General features: G+C 45.6%; 1 protein-coding gene across 1 annotated transcript; it reads right to left on the bottom strand.

Moving 5' to 3' along the window:
- Positions 1-722: 722 nt before the first annotated feature.
- LOC105903028 (synaptopodin) lies at positions 723-19,400 on the bottom strand. The gene is made up of 4 exons (XM_031557936.2): positions 18,966-19,400; positions 13,865-15,394; positions 5,667-7,759; positions 723-3,582 (listed from the first exon to the last, which is right to left on the bottom strand). The coding sequence occupies exons 2-4, from the start codon at positions 14,109-14,111 to the stop codon at positions 2,959-2,961; spliced, it is 2,964 nt and encodes a 987-aa protein (XP_031413796.1). The 5' UTR covers positions 14,112-15,394; positions 18,966-19,400; the 3' UTR covers positions 723-2,958.
- Positions 19,401-21,337: the final 1,937 nt, after the last annotated feature.

The following is a 21,337-nucleotide window of genomic DNA, read 5'->3' as shown; positions in this document are numbered from 1 at the left end:
TATCTATTCTCGATAGAAGATGTCCCTTCTGTCGGTAAAAAAACTGAATTTGATCAAATAACTGGATGACTTCATTTGAATCTATAACCTCACAGAATGCTAGTATGGCGTTATCACGATTCAACATATCAAGTGACTTTTATTATCGTTATTCCAAAACAATAATGGTTACTTCACCCCAATTTTTAGCCATTCAGAATTACTATTTGGATGTTAAATGTATGTATCAACATATCAAGTGACTTTTATTAAATATAAGGTGTTTTCCAAATTAGATATTCGCTATGTTGCCAGATTTAATGTTGCACTGTTGCTGTCAGGCAGGCTTGGGTTCAGATAGACTTGGGTTTTCCTGATGTTGTTTTCACAGAAATACATTGAAGAAAATAGCATATAAGTAATTTTCTCAAAACATTCTTCAGGCTCGATTGTGTCCTCCTGGGACCTTAAAGTGAACTATAAAGCATTATCTGGTAATTTACTTGGTAAAAGTAAATGTAAGGGGAATTGAAAAATACATTTCTTTCAGATGGAGAAAGAGCCATCTCAAAATATGTGTAGGAACCATACTGACATCTTGGGGAAATCATTTAGATGTTATTGCTTTGTGCTACTGTAGATACCCAATGTTTTGCTTCATGATTGCAAGGGAATTGTATGGAAACCTAATTACGATCCAGAATATGCTGCCGGTTGATCCACAGAGACTCAAGAAACAAGTGTGCAAGTGCCAACGCTTTTATTTTTGTGTTTACTTAAATAACAGCATCCAAAGGGGTAAGGATATATAATGAGAACAGTTGATTACTCAATTGTGACAGTAAGCTCTATTCAATAAAAAACTAAAAAGAATAAGCAATTCCCAATCCCGATCAAATTTCTCCATGACACAGGGTCACCTGAAGGATTGCATAGGGTCATGAGGAGGCTGACCAGCCAAGGCACTAAGAAGGCTATTCTAGTCAAAGGTGCCAAGTCACTATGCAGCTGGTGTCTCCGTCAATCAAAGTATGCACACATGTAAATACTCAGAAATCTGCTGAGGCACCGACATAAGGTGCCAATGGGCTGCCACGACTGCGGATGAGACTTGCTTTCTGATCCCGTTGCCCACAACAAGCCAGTGAGACCCTAAACGAGACACAATACACCAAGGAGGAAATACAATCCACGCAAACGTACGCCGATGCAAAGATTACCATGTGGTGCCAACTGACTTTGAAAAAAAATCAATAGGCATTGAGAGTATACAGAGCCAAAGCAATCAAATAGGATCTGTGACTCCTGTTTGTGGAATACAGCTGGTCTGTCATATGTAATCTGTGCCATACAATTGAGTAATGAAGTGCAAAAGTTAATCTCTTAAAATGACAAAAAAAACTAACATGTGCACCTGTGTGGATTATATCCAATAACATCTAGTCTATTATAATCTGACAACTAGTACCATTTCAAACCATTTTAACACACTCTCATTTGTCACTGTCATATCTGTAATGCATTGCAAGCACTCAAAAAAATCTTTGGTCACTCTCTATACTAAACAGGCCTTGCTACAGTGTAACTATGAAATTAAGTACAGTGTAAAACATGAGCAACCAGATATTGATACTTTGCACTTACATATTGTATTATTAGGGCTGGAGTTATGTAAATACAGAAAATCAATGTGCTGTTACACAGTAATAATCACTGTTACACTGCATTTAACGGTATGGTTACAAGGTATCAGGTATATGTCATATAAAGTGTTACCAAATCTCTGCTATAGAAACCACGGTATAGAAAAGCGATCTATCTCGGTCACCCCCTTTGCAATAAAACCATTTATGTGTGAGAATGAGTATGTTACATTTTAAGCATGTCTCAGTGAAACATTGTTATTACAATCAAGTACAGCTTGTGATCAGTCAGACAACATTCAGTTACTACATACGCTTGTCAATCTTTTACATACCACTTTTCCTTCACCTTTACCTCCTCATCTCTCAAACACTACACATTCAGTAAAACAAACCTGCATTTAATTAATGTTACGCTGCATTCTGGTGTTATAATCTGTGTATTGCACTTGGCAGTTATAACAAGCACCAGCATGTACTTATTCCTATCTATTTAAGATGGGGACAATTAACACTCAGCAATACAACTGAAATTAGTATTCCCTGCAGCAAGCTGAGCCCCTCTCCTCTCCTCTCCTCTCCTCTCCTCTGCCTGGGATATAAATGTTGTTTGCAGAGGGAAATTGATTTCCTTGAGGCTTTTATTTATGATCAATTACAGTATGTCCCTCTTCATGATCATCAATCTGCTCCACTAAGAATAGAGCGGTAACTGACATATTTACACTGCCCTGACTCCCTTCAGTTCCAATGCATTCTGATCACTGCGTTTTCTCACCTTTCTACGGGTTGTGTGTCAATACACTGCATATCTACATTCTTTCCAAGCGTTCCAAACGTACACCCAAAGGCAAACAGAAAAAAGAATGTGGAACATTTGAACATTTATAAATGCAGGTGGACAAAAGGAAAAAATAATAAAATAAAAGGCAACATGTAACACTGTTTAAGAGATACTGCATATAGGAATATAAATGATTTCTTTGGTCCCAAGAGCCAAAATGGCATCTTTGGTATAATTTGATCCGTCCATTTTTTGCGAGCTCTTTTAAAAGCCATTTCAGAACTGAAGAAAATTGCAGCCAGGTGCAAGGTAATTAGAGAGCCCCATTGGGCTTATCCGTATTAACATTGTATAATCAATGCTTACATAACTGCACACAGTCGCCAGAAATGTGCCGGAGCACTATTTAATTTCAACTGTTATTTTAATGCCAAATTGTTCAGCCTTACATTCAATGTTGTGGGGTCAAAATAAAGCCATTTGTTCCAACTAAAACAGAAGATAAGAGTAGGTTAATTTTCTTTCCTTTTTAAAAGACATTTTCGCCATCCTCTACAGGTCAGCATGAACACTTCCCCTCTTGATCCTTAGACTGCCTCCCCAGCCACGTGGGCAGGTGTTATAGGTGCGCACCCCTGGTGATCGCATTCCGGAATCTTCCGACTCCACAGAGGCGTCGGAGTCGGTGAGGGAGCGTGTGTTGTAGAGGCGCACGGGCGAGCGGATCATGCGTGTGGGCGTAGGCGGCGGGCTGGTGAACGTGGGCGACTGGCTGCCCAGCGAGCGTGGCTGGAAGGGGCTCAGGGGCTTGTGTTCATAGGACAAGATGCCCCCGCCGCTGCCTCCACCAGGGGGCGATATGGGCAGCCCGTGGCCGCTCAGCGCGCCAGGAGAAGGGCTGTTCTTGCGCTTGGCGGCGTTGATGATGTTCTTGGCCAGCAGTCGGTGGTTGGCTTTAGTGTCCTGGCTGATGATGGGGGATTGGCACCTGGTCTCCCACAGAGGAGACACAGGGGAGGTGGTCATGGCCCGGTGGACTGGTCTTGGAGAGGGGGCGCTTGTTGTGGAGGGGCTGGGAGACCAGACTAAATTGGCTGGGCCTTCTGGACTGCTGAACCTCCTGGTTAAGGTGGGGGTCCTGGACGCTGTTGGCATGGCTGGGGTCTCTTTCTTAGTCTATGAATGGAAAACACAAAAGCACAAATGCTGTAAACATGTAGAGTAATATCAAACATTTGTGGAATGGATCTTTTTCTGTAGGCTCTAGCAAGTCCTGGAATGCACATCACACAAGTAACACTACCCGCCCAGATTTATTTTCGCATGCAACGGCACAGTTTATTATAGCATACGTCTTTCATTCAGCTAATGATTTCAGCACATGCCTGGTCACCCCACTCATTCAAGAGGAATCAAACAAAACCAACAAGTAAAAGTTTTTTTTTTTACAAGCAAGTTTCAAATAAGAGGCTACTTGTGGGAAATCGTTCAAAAGAAACACAACAGGTGACGTTAATGACTACAAACACCTATTTCCAAGGTTAAGTCTTCATCGAAGAGCAGGCATAACCCCTAAAGTCCCTCAAGCAGATTTAAAAATAGAGTCCCTTGCATTTGTTCTCTTTGTCAGATAAAGGTTGCAACACACTGGGGCTTCATATGCAGTTCAGGTTACCCCACATGCTGCACATCCAAGGCGACTAACCTTTGCAGAGATATGACTTTACCCTGCTGAGGTTGCTGGGTAGCTTTGCGCCCCAAGCTAGAGTGTGCTGTCACTGAGGAAGAAGGGTGGGTGGGTGGGTGGGTGGGGGCTCTGGGGTCATAACATTCATCTAAAAGTCCAGGCCCAGGGGGCCTGTTACAACTCCGACTGTTTACAAGGGCAAGGTAGGAATGTGCAGAGAGCATTCATATTCAGCCCGCGTCTGGATATCTCCACGTCAGTTTTCAGCATGGCTGGGTCACACTATGGCATCCATTTCTGAGTGTTTTTCCACCTTCTACAGAGCACTACGTGGCCGCATTAAATGGCTCGATTTGCATGTCTGTCTACTTGTCTGTAAAAGCATTACGGAGAGAGTAATGGTTGAGGAAGCAGAAAATTGCAGAGGGGTTCATTGGGGAAGCACATGTGCACTAAAATCAATGGCAACAAAACGAAGAAGGTAAGTTGCCTTGACAGGAAAAAAAGAAGAAAAGACCAGTCAGTAAGAAGAGACAATGAAAGGGTTCAGAGAAGGTTTTAATAAGAAGGGAAGGCAGAGAAGGGTAATTTTAACAGCCTAGAGAGAAATAAAGAACGGAAAGAACATTGAGAGATGAAGTAAACAAGGAGAGACGTTAAGTGGCCCTTTTCACTTTCATAACAATGTCTGAGACATTCTGTGTTTCATGTAATGATATTCATGAAAATTCAGCTTCACCTGGAACTGCAGCTTTGCCAAGTCGAGGGTTTTCATAATTAACTGGTAGAATTAGCATGCACTGTTGACTACACATATAAATCAAACAGGAGCACACAGCATATCATTTAACTTAAAGCATGGATACAGTGCTCTCTGCCAGGAAGGAAAAAAACAGAGACATTAAGGGAGTTCCCTCACTTCTACTTTCAAGTCTATCTTCCCATATTAAATTGCAAATTATAGATCTTAAACCAAAGACACCATCTGCTAAAGTGCTTTGCAAGCCGGTACCATCCTGAAAGTTTAAAACTTGGAGGCATGCGGTGGAAAAATTCACACTAATATTATTTGTTTCCGACAAAAATACAGGCAACACTTTTTTTCTAAATAGTACAAAGGCACTCTATTGGCTATCAATTTAACATCTTGTAATATATTTAACAAATGCAGCAATATATTCAGCGAAGCTCTATGTCTTGTGCTAACCACTGCCATCTAATGTTAAATCTAGGAACTACACTGTTAAGGTATTTCTATCGGCCAGTTGCAGATTTGCATCCTTATTCCCAAGGAAGACAAACTGAGGGCCGTATTTATTTTTTCATGAAATCAGAAAATAAATGGATACCTAAAACCCTAATATGAATAACATGTTTTCTGAGGGTATAAAAATAATCCCTGGCGCGCCTACTGGACCAAAACCAACAAACACACGCTGACAAACAAAGTATTACACAATCAAGTCAGCATGCAGCATCTGATCCTCTTTCTAGTGGGTGTGCTTTGGTCTGTATAGTGTGTATCTGTGTTTTAGTGGTGTGGGCTATAGTAGTAGAAAGATGGTCTCCACACCTGTGCTTCAATCCCTGCTTTCCTGGCAGAGAACGTGGGTCTGGGCGCTTGCCCAACGGCCGAACGCGGAGAGGCGACCCGCTCGGGGGCGAAGGTCATCACGGGCAACGTGACCTCTCTAGGACTGAGGGGGAGAGGTGGTGAGAAGCACGCTGGTCTGTAGTTGACCGGGGCGCTGAACTGAGATGGGACGTGCGTCGGCAGCGACGTCTGCCTGGCGTAGGACTGTCCCATGACCACCGGTTTGGGTGGAGGTGCGCCCCTGGGCAGAGAGCTCAGGGGATCCTTGGTGGGGTTGAGGATGAAGAGGGAGGAGTTGAGCTGGTAGGGCTGATGCTTGGACAGCTCCATCTCCATCTTGGTGCAGCCATTCTCCAGGACGGGGCTCGGAGGGGCGGGAGCCGGGGCCGGAGCAGGAGCACGTGCTGGAAGGTTATTTTTCTGGGTGGCCTGTTGTGCCTTGAGGGTCTTTGAGATCTGCGTGCTGACATTGGAGGCGGTGGCGATGGCCTTAACTCGACCCGGCATGTTCGAAGGAAACACCCAGGACGGGGGCAAAGACATGGTCGGGGAGGGAGATCTTATCTGTCCGTCTCTCCTTGCGTTTTCCAAGACATATTTCTCTACCCTGGACTGCCTCTTGGCGAACAGCTCGGCGCCCTTCCCAGACACGTTGGTCAGAGCTTGCTCTGGCTTGTGCTCCACCCTGGCAGCGGTCCTGGAGCTCTTCAGGCACGAGGACCACGCCGGGGCCATGTCCTCCACCACCCTCTCCTCGCTGGCCAGGAAGTTGGAGGCCTCGGCCCCCAGGGCAAGGAGCTCCTCCTCGTGGACATTCTCAGGCAGAGGCCTCTGCTTCTTCTTCTCGTCCACCCCCTGCACCAGGGACAGGAGGTCTGGGTTGGGCGAGACTTTGGGCTTCTCCTGGAAGGTGAACATGGACTTGCGAGTGCCACGCCGCGCCGCGCCCTCGTCCAGGATGCCCGATCGGATGGGAGTCTGCGGCCTCCTCTCGGTCAGCATCTGAGGGATGTAGGTGGGCTTGGGCGCAGTCCGGGGGATGTAGTGAGCCGGCTGAGGTCTGGGTGATGGACCAGGCATCGTGGCTGGGGGAATGGGGCTGCTGTAAGACGGCAGCGGAGGGGTCGGGTACGATGGGGCAGGAGGTGGAGGGGAAAAGGCCGGCTTAAGGGGTCCCGACCGGGGCGGCTCTGAGAAAGCGTGCAAAGCTGGATCCACCGCATACGTGGGGGTAGGAGGCTCAGGGAAAGCCGGGAGGGGGGGCATGGAGTAAGAAGGGGCCGGGGGGATGTCCATCGCCGGACTGGATCCAGGGGAGATCTGCACAGTGCTGGGTGAAAAAAACGGACGAGCCGTCCTGTTGACGATGGTGGATGATGATTGCTTGGCCACCGATGTGAGGGGTTTGCTCGGGGAGTCATGACAACCATTCGATATCTCGCCAGGAGTCTCCACAGAGGCTCCAGCATACGCTCCATTAACCTTGCCTTCTCTTTGGCCGGCGCTGGGCTGAGCTGCACTGTTATTGTCATCCTTGACAGTCACCTCCTCCCTCAGCACGTCCGCGGACTCCTCTTCCTCCTCCTCCTTCTCCTTGACGGGAAGAAAATGTCTCTCCTGCACACTGTTGTCAACATCCTCCACGTCATGGACGGCTTCCCCCTGATCCTCCATGATGCTGTTGCCTCTGCTCTGGAGTGCACACGATGACCAAGGCAGCTTGGCCTCACTGTTTCTATGGTTTAAATCTCTGTCCTTGTTCTCAGCGGTCTGCTTATTTTCCCATGTTAGCTCTGAGCTCCGAGGCGAAGTGCCAAAATGTTCACTCTTGGACTCTTCCTCTTCTCCTCTTCCTTCTTCTTCTCCTTCTCCTTCTCCTTCTCCGTCTCCTCCTCCTCCTCCTCCCTCGCCGAAACTGACCAGGGTAAAAGCGTTTACTCTCTGCCTGCGGCGGTTGAAGAGTTGGACACCTCGCGAGTTGGACGGCACAGAGAGCTGGGCAGCGATGATCTGGCTCCTCGACCGGGCCTCTTTCAGCTCTTTCTCAGAGAGACTTGCACTTCTGCTGAGGTCTGCAAGCAGAAAACAGAGTAGAAAAACATATTATGAATATTTTTTGAAGCCAGAAATTCTAGAAAGCATGTAAATATTTGCCTTGCAGTGCAACATGCAACACTGCCACTACAAATATGACACACACAGAAGAACCTACTCAAACAGGCTCATAAATGTGTGTGTGCATGTGAACCACCAAAAACGAACACTTTTGCAGGTCGCAGGAGGCGCATAGAGTGCTATTTTAAAGCCACATAATTGTTTCTCTGGCATATGGTTTTGATTGCTACATAATTCAACCAGTGCAGCCCAAGACGTAATACAGTCATAAGTTATTTGGTGAACCAACTTGAAGAGCTGGAAAACCCTGTAGTCTGCTACATTACGTCCATTAACCTCATCAGAATCAGTGGTGTGCATCATTAGCACTGTCATACCAGACATACCTGCAGCAGCCAATACTAATTTCTTTCATGTGTGAATAAAATAGCATAATGTGCTTATTCATAGCTCCCACTCTCACTCTCTCTCACACACACTAGCACTCTATCTCTCTCTTTCCCTCTCTCTCTCTCTCTCTCGCTCGCTCCCTCGCTGTCTCTCTGCTAGGATCTGTTTGTCTTGCAATAGAAATTCCACAGTCAGCAGTTAACACCAGATCTAAAGACAGAGTTCCAAAGGGGGCATTAAGATGGAAAGGCTGTAAGCTGCCGTTCCATTCGGCCTTAATCATAAACAAATATGCCTTTCACTGCGCCAGGCATATGGAAGAATCAGGTCAGGCAGACTGACACAGAAGGGCAGCTTTGCAGGCGTTGAAGGGTGAAAGATTTATACTGGTAACACTGATTTAAACAGTTGTTGTGTCTGAAGAGAGCTGTACCAAATGTGTGGAATGACATACATGTCAAATGAACCAAATGAGATGTTTAATGTTAGCATGGAAATACCTTGTAGTTTTATGGGAAATCATATATCCCTGGTATATTTGTTCTCATTAAGGTGCAGATGAAGATTGAAACAGAGCTTTTTTGGTTGAAAAATGGCAAAGGTTTATTGTCTGTGCTTAAGACCTTCATTCCAGGCTACACAAGTATTTCCTTTACCATCGGCAGCAGTCCCCTCCCAAAGCATTCCTCAACTGCCGAGAAAACTCCCGGCCTGAAAAGTGCTGCCACACACTCTCAGAAATATGTCTTCAAGGCACCACACACACACACTCACGATTCATGACACACTGACACATTTACATTCAAACATCCGCAGTCCCCGAGCAAACTATGCGTTTAAGCTCTTGAACTTTGACCTGGGGTGTTTAGTGTCTCACAGATCTTGTAAACACATTAATAGGGTCTATCTTCACCAAGGGGGTAAAAACAAGTCAACTAAAACCAGCTCTGCCTTAGGTAATAGTGATCTGCGCAGTTTGACATTCTCTGGCCCCAAACTATTACTCCACTCCCTTCACGTTTCGGTGTTATCACAGAGTAAATTAGTTTGTGATAATACGCTCATTGCCTGGTTTACTTAGGTCCATGGAGAATAGCAACGTTGCTCTGGACTAAGCTGATGACTGAATCAAGGCTGTGGGTGATGCTGCTTGAAGCGAAGCAAGAGCAATCCATTTTTTTTTAATGGAGCAGTAATTACATACTTGTTGAAGACCCATCCCCTGGGAGTTTGGCTTTCAACCTCAGCAGGTTTAAACTATGTCCTGAGGGACTTGGTCCACAAATTCTGAACAGCATCTTGAGAAACAAACAAGGATAATCCTAACAGGTGTTCCTTTTATCCCAGGGATACTTTGTTTAGTCATATGAGACATCTTTGTGGAAAGAGAGTGGGCTGGTGGACGTGCTTTCCATTCGAGCGTTTGAGGAGCTCAAAGGATCACTCAAATAAAGTACTATGAGACATATACAGCTGAGGACACAATACTGTGCATCTGCCTCTAATTGGGTACTCATAAATTCACCCCTCATTGCCTTGAGCCACGAAACACAAAGACATCAAAAAGTAACCTCAAAAATGCTAGTCCACAGTTTCCAGTACAAACAGCTTAGCTATTTATCTCCAAACCTGCTTTTCATCTCATTTACATGAATTGATTACAAAACACATTTTTTCGAAGGTGATAGGAATTTTGTCATGACAACATTAATGTTGAGAGGGTTAGATACGTGCAGCTCAGGTAGTGTTTGTCCTATTGGCTAACGGTGTGGATTACAGCTGCATACCTTGGACTTGAGTGACAGACGCAGAGGTGCTTATGCACACAATAATAAAGTCTGCATACGGGTCGGCCTATACTGAAAGACGATGAGACACATTTACAAGAACATGAGATAGATTTACACATCTGTCTTTCTACGTGTCACTATTATGACACCTATTTGGCACCAAGACTATTTCAAGCCACCATCAGGGCACTGTTTTGGTACACTCACGTTGGAATTGCCAAATTAGCGGTGAATTAAATTAGGCAAAGTATCATCATCAAGTATGCGCCAGCTGGTATGTGCGCACTATTTCAAATGTATTACCTATCTAAGTTTATAGCTAACTATTCTTCGCACAGCCTAAATAATCTCTTGTTGCAAAAGATACTTTCCTCCGATTTATCCAAAACTCAACCCGAGTGCCTCCTCTACTTGGTGGCATGGCTGCCTACCGTCTCACTTGAGTGATTCTCGTACAATGTTAACTTTTCCTCACTGCATGTCAACATGCCATTGAACAAAAGACAACACAACCTGCTTTCTGAGACACTCGTTACCCCTCTGGACATGCTTTTCTTTTCAGTTTTGTAAACAAATATTTCTACAACCTGTACCATGTGACATCATACCGAGCATCTCAAAAAGTCATGGGTCTTCTGGGCGTACTTTCATATGGCTGAAGTTCAAGTTTGCACTGAACAATAGTAAACGCTAAAATTCAAAAACCTCAAGGAATAACTGTTTATAACTAGTTTCTGAACAACGCACAACAGCATCAATGAACCTTCCAAACTTTCAAGCGGGTCAAATCTGTCTAAATCAAGGGTCTCAAACGCAACTGGTGTAAATCTTCTCTAACGGGTTTTCTTTAAAACCGGTATCCAATTTCCTTACCTTTTGAAATTCAGAACTCCGTTCGCTTTTTGCCGCTAGTCCCACAAGCTTTTCTTATTTAACTGTATCTCTTTCCTCCACACCCCCTTTTTGCAGCTCTAACTTGGATCGTATTTCGTTCCGTTGCAAATGATGGTCTCTACTGCGCGCTCGTGCTTCAGCCTTCTGACGCTGCAGTCTGCCGAGCAGAGAGGCTACTAGGCGAGGCTTAGTTGGATCCCGAAACGTTTGTTAAACCACTGGCATCAGTTTTTCACATTAAAATGAGAACCACTCCTTTACACGGAAGTTTTAGAAAGGGCAAGACAGAAAGTACCTAAGTAGTTGAAGAGGGAAGTCCCCCTCTAACTACAGACTTATGACTAATTCGTTTGGTTTACCAACTCAGTTGAAAAGATATGTGTTTGTGTGTGTGTGTGTGTGAGAGAGAGAGAGAGAGAGAGAGAGAGAGAGAGGAGGGGGAGAAGACAGATTGAAAAACACAGAGATGAATGCTAGTGGTCCTCTCCTGACCATCCACCAGTCGGTTATACATCCATTTATTTTTAAAGGCAACCACTCAAAGCTGTGTCATCACCTTTTATGAGACCCGGCAGAGGTGGGGAACAAATTAAAGCTCAGAAGATAGATGACAGGAACCACAGCAGGCAGACACACCTGACCTTGTGGACGGTACAGTGGGGCTGTGTTTGATTATCTGAACAACCCCTTCTACACTGACTGATCGTCCCCCAAAAGCCCCAACACTTAGGGAGGGACAGGAACTTCACTCTCCACCAGGGAATGTGGAGGGAGGGAAAGACAGAAAGAGAGAGAGAGAGAGAGAGAGATAAATGAGCATGAACTGAAGTGAGAGAGCAAGCGAAAGAGAGAGGGAGCAAGAGCAAATGAGTGAAAGTGAGTAACAGGAAGGGGGATAGTGTTTAGGGATAGTGTTTGGTTAGTGTGTGTGAGAGAGAGAGAGTGAGAGAGAGAGAGAGAGAGATGGACATTACAGAGTAAAGAAGAGGAAGGGTAGAGAGCATGAACTTGGCCTCTGGCAAAGCTGTGAGGGTCTCTCTATGGCCTGCTGTCTTGACACGGGCAGACAGACAGTCCGACAGACAGATAGTAGGGAAACTCCCCAAAGCAGAGGGCTTGAATCAGATCAGATTACCCTGTCGGATGTTATCATTCATAGGGGGACAGGGTAGGATGTCCGTGCTCTCCCACTGGGCAGTATGTGTGTGTGTGTGTGTGTGTGTGTGTGTGTGTGTGTGTGTGTGTGTGTGTGTGTGTGTGTGTGTGTGTGTGTGTGTGTGTGTGTGTGTCTGTGTGTGTGTGTTTGTGTGTGTGTCTGTCTCTGTGTGTGTGTGTGTGTGTGTGAGTGTGTGTGTGTGTGTGTGTGTGTGTGTGTGTGTGTGTGTGTGTGTGTGTGTGTGTGTGTGTGTGTGTGTGTGTGTGTGTGTGTGTGTGTGTGTGTGTGTGAGAGAGAGAGAGAGAGGTGGGGGTTGATCTCCATCCTTGGGCTTAAAACTCAAAACTGTTGACTGCAGTTTGACCTCTCTTAAACACTCCAGGGGGAAACCTGCATAGGTAGAACAATGAAATGCTGTTCTGAATTAAAAAAAAATGGTAATAGTTTATCTTCTCTCAGAGTTTTAACACACTGTTGCCCTAGGCCCTGTTTGTAAATACAGATGTGTTCAATACACTCAACTGTGGCGAAATTCAACCCTTGATGATTAACATGGGGGGAAAATCTCCTTTCCTATGGTTGTGGCCAAGTACCAGTCACTTCTCTGGAATGGGCACATTAGTTGAAGCTGGGAAAACTGGACAAAAAATGTGTTCCTACCCAAATATGTGTCTAAAAGCGTGTTGTGTGACTGAAACGGGCGATTTTCTGATTATCTGAAAAGGCCACAGAACGACGCTGTAAGGCTCAATTAGCGTGCATGTAATTTTGTTTTCCATTTCGAATTTACAACAAAACTGCCTCATCATTTTGGAAATCTAGGAACAAGGAGAATAACAGGTTTGAATGATCATATTCTATACGTCATCAGCTTGTTTCATTAGTTAAGATGTAACAAGGCTGGCAAAACTTCACAAATGTTTTACTAAGGAAATTACGTATTCTGTGGGGTGTTTTTACTGTATTTGCTCTTTTTTACAAGCAGACATTTGTATTGTCATGAAAAGAAACCGTTGACATACACCCTCAGCAGTCGAAAATTATAATGGATTTTTTCCACTTAACTTTTCCCACAAGTCTGTGTGTTATGGTCACTGAGAATGTAGTGTATTGAACCCCCGCCACACACACACACACACACACACACACACACACACACACACACACACACACACACACACACACACACACACACACACACACACACACACACACACACACACACACACACACACACACAAAGAGGGTTGCAGACCTGATTGCATTTCCATTGCCATCAAGTTATTCCATTTTAACTACAAGGAAACAGATGTCTGGTTGAGGCCTGAACTGTCGACACAAACTGTGTTTGCGTACAGAGGGGCGTGGTGATCTCTTTTCCCTGTTTGTTCATGCAAGTGCAAAGCAACAGTGATCTTTTCCTCAAGATAAGTCAAGACGCACTCTAAGTTCTAACGCCCATCTGTAACTGTAGAGGGTGTTGTTTTACAAAAGTGCGGTCCTCGACCACAGAGAGCCTCACTACGCACCACCATTCCTGATGCGCCCCCCCCCCCCCGCGCGCACAACCTGATGATGTACACGGTGAACACCCTCAACTTGCTATGTTCATGGCACTTCCCTAGATCATTTTTCAAATTCAACCAAACATAACAGAAAAGCATGAGGCCCAGCCTTCTACTGAAGCTGGACTGCTAGACCAGAGCTCTGACAGTGACAGGGTTTCGAGACTCTGCCGAAAACTCTTCATTGCCCTGTAAGTCACTATAAATAAAAACCATCTGCTGACTCTCACCGAAGCAATGTAAACAAAAACACGCATGAATATTTACTTGTTTTTCGTCCAAGTTGACTGTCAGCGGAGGTCACGGCTGGCTTCCCTTTCACCCAGCTGTGCTTGTCCTTCTTCCAGCTGTCGGCGGTAGGGCTTGTCCCAGCCTGCCCTGCCAGCTCTGTCCCCTGCCGGACTCCCCTGCTGCTGAGGCTCCCTGGGCCAGAACCGGGGCTCTGGTCCGGGCCCGGACCCCCTCCAGGCAAGCTGACCCCTCTTCTGACGGGCTCGTGACCTCTCGTCTCCATCTTCAGTGACGTCCCGTGGCTGGAGGCTGGATGAATCAAGGGGTGTAATCGCTAACCAGTAATCACAGGTTTGGGCTTTTTTTTTCTTCTTTTTCTTCCAATCACAGAGCCCTCTCTCGCAAGCACCTTGAAGGCTCTGCTCGAAGACTGTCTGTATCCACCACAGCGTCCGTGTCCGTTCCTCCCGTCTCTCTGTCTGAAGGGTGGTCAGTTTGGCCTGAGAGGAGGAGGGTTCTTGGCTCCACTCGCTGAAGGAGAAATGTGTAACAAAAACAGGACCCAGAAGTGGCAGGATCAGACCTCCATCTGAGGTTGAACCTTACTCGAGAACATGCTCCGGCACGGCAGTGTTCCCCCGTCCAGTGGGTGGAAAAGACGCTGCTGACGCGCTGACCAGCGGGGAGCACTTTTACTTTCGTCCACACAATGCTGTCTAAAAGCTAATATGACCTCCCAAGAGACGTTCCCCCTAAGATCACTGGAAGCGTTCCCATGGAGGTTTGCCAAGAAAATTTCACAACTGCAATGTGCTCCGCTGCAAATCCCGTAAGCGCTGAATCACCATCCAGTTTTTTTTTTCTTGTTTTGTTTTTGTTTTTTTTGTTTTTTTTCTACTTAAGTCTGTCTTCAAACTCCAATCCAGACATTCTTCCTCCTCATCTCATATCCCCGACACCAAAAACATAACCTATCCTGACACAGCGAGCGTCGTAATCTCAGACAGGCAGATTATTTGTCTTTTCGGGGAGACACAAGAAGCTCTTGTTTTTAAAATGTCATCATGACACAACAATGCCTTAGACGTATGCTGTGTGCTCAATCTTCCCCTTAGTTCATTAGTGCCCTGGACAGAAAAAAAAGGCCAAGCTAATTCCAGTCATGCAGAGTCAGAACGCAGTGAGCACTGAATGTTATTCTTGAGCAGTTTCTTTAGCGTGTATTTATTTTCCCAGCATATGGCCTTTGTTATAATCCCTTTGTGTCTGCGCCCCCTCGCTGAAACGAAGCCCTGGGTGGCTTTGCCCCGGGTTCGACGTGCTTTTCAGACAGGCACAGAAGCTGACAGTTGGTTTATTTGGACACTTCAGCTTAGGTCCAGTTGAGTTCACTCTCCAAAGGTCTCGTCTGAGTATGATGTCTGGAGCGGTTTATCTGAATGCGTTCACTGTGTGAGGTGGCAGAGGTGCGGGTCTCACCCCTGGCAGAGAGGAGGATGGGTAGGTAGGGTGTGTCTGGGGGCGTTTGGCATGGCCTCCTTTTGTCTCTCTCTGGGCCACAGTCACCTGAAAAACAAACAGAGTGTTGACTGAATTTGTGAGAAATCTTTGCCTTACATGAGATGCAGGAGCTTAACACAGGTGCAACAATGTATAGTACAGGCATATTTGAAAGCGGTTAAAGCTTTTTTTTTTTTTTACTGAGAATGGATATGAAATGTTCTGGGTACTGGGGTATACACTATTGCTGCAATTACTGAAAATATTTTATGTTCCACCAATTTATTCACACTTAGGAGACCAGGCAGCACTATTCTTCATCCCCCAGTATGTGCAAAGTTACTGGCTGTGTGTGGAGGTTCATGCACCAGAAAATGGTCACAGAAGATTCTAACGATGATTACCGTGGCAGCAATATCACCACCACAGTCTCCTTTAAGAAATACAAAACGGATAAATGATCTGCACCCATTGAAGTGCTCAATTTTCCATTCAAAGACAATAAAGAATGCATTGGCAGGGGTGGAGGAAGGAACAAGGAGATGCCTAAATAAAAAGCCACAGAGTTGAGAAAGGACCGTCTCATTAGATCCTGGATTCAAGAGATCCTCCTCATTACTTGCCAAAGAAATGACTGCTGGGGGCTTGCGCAGCAGCCTTAAATTAATCCCAGGTTTGGCCGTCTGAGTGAGGGACGGTGTGTGCTGAGCGACATCGACTGTTCAAATATGAAATGTGTGGCGGTTGCCAGAGGGTGCGACTAAAACAAATGAGACCGAGGACTCTAGTGAGACTCCCAGACACACGTCATCTTTCACATCCTGTTTGAGTAAGCTTCAAGGTAGGCTAGCTTCAGGGAGGAAAAGAAGGCCTCGTATGTCATCTCTTTTGAAGTCTATGAGCTAATAGACTGGAGGAAAAATGGCCGCCTGTCATCTGTTTGATGTATCCTGTCGTGCTAGCATCTGACAGATCTACGTCCCGTGGGGCCGTCATGGCCGGCGTTGTTGTTTTTTTGTTTTTTCTGTTGTTTGTTTGGATTATGACTGGTAGTCCTATCCCCACCCTCCATGCCAGCTGACACAAAGCAGCACACAGAGAAGAGGTCCACTGTTCGTGCCCACTAGACGAGCCTGCTGTCTGAAACCACAGACCATCGCTCAATCCAAACCCCCTCACTCTGCCATGGCTCGCCCTCGTGCATTTTCACACCGACCCCCCCAACTGGGTTCCCCCCTCCTTCGAAACATCTCTGGGTGAAGAACAGCTGCTTTGTTCTCTGGCAACAGGATGTTTGTTTTATCAGAGGATGGTTCTTTAAATTTCCTAAAAAAAAAAAACTCCCCCCCCCCCCTCCTGCTACAGCATCGATGCTAATCAAGGTGTTTATCGGTCTGAAGTTGCAACATTTCAACATGTCTCTCTTGTTTACTTTAACGAGCGCTGCCTCGAGAGCTGGGTTGTTAGTATCAGTCAGATGGATCACAATCCCTGTCTTTGTCTTTGAGCACATCCTTTGATAGTCCAGGGGAATTATTCATTGTGTTCAGGGTGGGGAGGGAGAGGGGGTGGGGACCTCAGCATGCAAGTTTAAATTACTCATCTGCATCTGAGTCAAGTTCAAACTTTCCCACCACTATCCAGTATAGAAATGAGTTTTCCAGACTGTCAAAGACTGTCATGATTAGAAACGTTATAAATCTATATTTGATAAAAAAAACATGTCTATAAATCAATATTTTCTTGCGACAGGGTGCTCTGCTCTTAAACCCTTTTCTGCTCAGATGCTGTTTCATCTCTGTCATAACTCAACTCAGGCAAAGAAATAACAAACAAGGTGACACTAACATGGACAGTGACAGAGCTGACAAGTCCTGACACTCTTTGTCAAGTATGATCCCATTTTTATGACTCTGTCACAAATAGATCACACACCATGTCAAAAATCCCCAAAACTTTTTTCCCCCTCTTCCTGTCACTGCATAGCTTCTCGTTGGTAGACCTTGTGCGGCCAAGTGTGAGATGATAAGTCTGTCACCTCCGAGATCCCAAATGGCCCACAATGCATTGCCATCACAGGTGTGCCCAGTCTCTCCCCCCAACACACACACACACACACACACACACACTCACACCATTCTAGCCAGCTGCCCCCTTGTGCAGACTTAAGGAAACGTGATAAGGTGCACAGCAGGTAAAGGAAATTCCTCCAGGACGTTCAACCGTATCACTTACAGGCAGCCATAACGAGGCGGCGTATCAACACAGAGGCTGACACATCTAGACAGCAGCCCTCGGGGCCCGGGGCCCGGCCCTCTAGTCTCTCCTATCCATTACACTCTGGCAGGCACAAATCATCGACAGGGGCAGAAGTACCTGAAGTTTTTTTTTTTTCTTCAAAAGGGGGGAGAACCTGCTCTTGCTCGCCAACACACACACACACACACCCACACACACACACACTCCAAAAAGGGCCAATTCAAAAGACAGCACCTTCAGAAGTGCTGGAAAATAATTTGAGGGTAGTGCTCCGGATTTTCGCATTCCAAGCCACATAAGTCCTCGCCAGCCAGCCAGCACGATGGCCAGCATGCCTTAGCATGCGCGGTGTGATGACAGACATTCAAAAATACAGGCTGGTCACACACTTCAGTGAGCTTCAGAAATGACTGGGGGCTTCCTTTCAGCCTTGGCAGCCGCCCTCCCAGCGGGCCCATAGGAATGATTAGGGGAAGGGAAAGAAACACAAGATCAAGGGGAGATATGAAAGTCAGCCCTGATCTATTGTTCCAGGTAACTACCATGCGGGTTTGTTTTCAAAGTAGACAACATTAAAAACACGAGAAAACACTAAAACTACCATGAGCCTTAAAGAAACTGGCTCCTTTACACTCACCACAGAAAAACACAAAGTAACGAAAAATTCCATGTTCATGTATACTGAGATATAGTATATTCTAATGCATACAAGTTCAATATGTTTTCGACTTTCCAAACTGAATGAACTGCAATCAAACCACCATATGCAAAACACCTCTTCATTTTCCAATTATTCTATGAACCAAAAAAAGACACCAATTAATTTGAAGGAGTTTCTCCCAGATAATCATTATTGAGCCAGTGTTGCTGCTGCCTACAGAGGCTGAGAGCACCAGCAGCTCTCTTTGTTCCATGGGGTCTGTCAATAATACATAAGAAATTACTTTCTCCAGGGCAACCCTGCATTAGATACACGTTCTCCTCTTTCACGAGGGGGTCATTTTGGCCAAACACATGCACACCATTGCACAGATGGTGACTAACATCTAACATCTTAGCACTCATCTAATCGACAAACAAAAACAGACATGCACTGTCCAAATGCTTAAAATACAATTTTAAAGTACATCCAGAACCACAATCCATCATATAAAAAAAAATAAAAAAATATCTAACATTTAAACTTAAGCCTTTCATTTTCAGCCATGTGTGAGCTAAGAGCTAAGAGCTGGAGGAGTTTCCTTTGAGATGAGCCTGACAACAGGTGATCATTTACAGCAGGGCAGTCCAGCTTTAAGCCCCTCCACCCCCGGCGGCGTGCACCATAAAAACCTCATGGCCGGCCGTAAAGCCATTAGGCAGCACCCACGGCACTCACCTGGACTCCCGTGCGGCAGTAGTGTGCGACGCGACCGGTATCCTCTGCCCCTTTTCAGGTCCTCCGTGCGTGCGCACACACACTCACGCTCACACACAGCAGAGCACGGCACAGCACAGCACAGCACACCACACCTCCCCCTATCTATCTTTCCCAAAGAAAACTCTCACTCTCCCTGCCTCTCTCTCTCTCTCTCTCTCTCTGACTCTTCCTCCTTCTCTTTCTCTTTCTCTCAATCTGCTTCTCTCTCTCTCATTCTCTCTCTCTCTCTCTCCTAGACAGAAACAGGGGAAAGGGGGTGTGGACCGCCAGCACTTGGAACACAGAGGGCTCTTTGTCTTCCTGTTTCATATGGTTTCCTTCAAGCATGCATACTGAACACATTATGCCATTATATATTTTCATATTCAACACCGGGCCGATTTGAGAAACCTGCATACTTTTTTTGACCCCCTCCACCCCACCCCACCCCCACCACTCCCGCCCCCCGCCCCCCAACCCCCATCCTCTATATTTTCTCTCTCCTTAATTTCTCTTAACTTACTCAAGGGTAAGAACAAGGCAAAACAAAGGATGATATGTGGACGAGGAAATGTATGCTAAACTCACTGCCGGCCCGGAGCACTTGTTTATACTACTCCAGACTGCTGTGAATTCTAAACGTAACCACGGCGAGCTCGGAGCTCTTCCTCCTGAGACTGAAGCCAATGGGAGCATGTAAAAAAGTAGCACAAAGGGCCTTACAGATGGCTTTTGCAGATCTGCCCTGGGCCCTAGACGATAATTCACGGCCACTAATACACGTCTAAGTAAAGTAAGGCACTCCGGTCCGCTGTGGGATCGAACCCAAGACCCTCTGATCTCCTCCTCGCTGGGGCCGTCTGAGGCCCAGAAATGAACTCTGAAATCCTAACCTTCAGCCACAGACTAAACTGTGCGAACACACACTGATTCATACCGAGAGGTGTAACGCTGTTTTGTTTTCTCTTTCATTCATTATTATTATGAAGGAATGAAAGATGGCTGCTATTAGGACAAAAACATTATAGAGCTGTTCAACAGGACACTACACAGCTGTTGGTTCACATAATTTCCTCGCTGCCATTACTCTTCCCTAACGAAATAATTTTGTAAATATGCAACCGAAAGGTTCATTCAAGGTTCGCCCCCGGACAAAAACAAACATCTGTATGATGTGGACATATATCACACATTTCTCTCCATCTCTGTTAGGTTTAACACAGAACTATCAAATATGCATGGGTCTCTGGCACGCATGTGCGGCTGGGTAATTTGAGGCAAGCGGACATAGTTTGCCGGTGAAGGGAGCGTACCAGTCCCAAGACCAAGGGCTGGGGCTCGGCTGCGAGGCATTTTAAACAGAAAGTGAAATTCCAACGGGAGTTATTAAAAACGTCCAACAGACTCGTGGGTCAGCTACAGACGCAGTCCTGAGAACACTAACCTTTAAAAAACTTGGGCTGTTAATTTGGTCTCAAGAACATTTATTTTCACAATGCATTTTTGTAGTTTATAACAAGCCATAAAATGCACCACACCAAGCTAATCTAGGACATCTGCTAAATTTGAGCATTTATTCATTGTATTTACTCTAATTCATTGGGTACAAATGACAAATGTGGCAAATATACAAATGTATTCTGAGTTTTGAACCTCCAAGCAGATCACTTGATGGTTATATCCACAGGATGAATTTATTAATCCTTCATTCTAGTTATTTCTCTCTCTCTCTCTCTTTCTCTCTCTCTTTCTCTCTCTCTCTCTCTCTCTCCCTACTTTCTCTCAGCCTCCTTCTGTTTTTGTTTATCTTTGCCCTCTTCATCTCAATGGAACGGGGTTCTGTTATTAATACCCCATGCAGCTGGTATTACAGCCATTAAGCCTCTTCCTTTAGCAGACCAGTGTGACTTTCCAAAACAGCGACATTAACGTGTGTGTGTGTGTTTATATGTGTGTGTCAGAGAGAGAGAGATAGATAGAGTGAGTGTGCTTGAAAGAGAGGGAGGGAGGGTCTCTGTGTGTGTGTGTGTGTGTGTGTGTGTGTGTGTGTGTGTGTGTGTGTGTGTGTGTGTGTGTGTGTGTGTGTGTGTGTGTGTGTGTCTGTGTGTGTGTGTGTGTGTGTTCGATTTCTGTATGAACAAGCGAACACGACAGAGAGGGAACACAGAGGGAAATGTTCGAACATTCCATCAAATCTGGCCTTCTTCTTAAGCGAGCTGCGAATCATTTCCTCAGTGATCTGGTTTACATTCCCCCTTCTTGACTCCAGCCCATTCACCCAGACCCATTAAAGTGCGCCATGACTGAGCACAGATATGATTAAAATCATACTCAGCCAAACCCAGAACCCC

This window comes from Clupea harengus, chromosome 20 (assembly GCF_900700415.2).
Source record: "Clupea harengus chromosome 20, Ch_v2.0.2, whole genome shotgun sequence".
Taxonomy (NCBI): domain Eukaryota; kingdom Metazoa; phylum Chordata; class Actinopteri; order Clupeiformes; family Clupeidae; genus Clupea; species Clupea harengus.
Note: the sequence above shows the minus strand (reverse complement) of the source record. Positions and strands in the feature narration are given on the sequence as shown.

What these genes read in the sequence shown, in the direction of transcription:
- LOC105903028 (XM_031557936.2), bottom strand. Translation starts at nt 14,111, where the DNA reads ATGGAGACGAGAGGTCACGAGCCCGTCAGAAGAGGGGTCAGCTTGCCT. An exon ending in TCAACTTGGACGAAAAACAA is followed by an intron (nt 7,760 to 13,864) that starts GTAAATATTCAT and finishes TTCTGCTTGCAG; the next exon opens with ACCTCAGCAGAAGTGCAAGT. An exon ending in AAGCAGGGATTGAAGCACAG is followed by an intron (nt 3,583 to 5,666) that starts GTGTGGAGACCA and finishes TTCCATTCATAG; the next exon opens with ACTAAGAAAGAGACCCCAGC.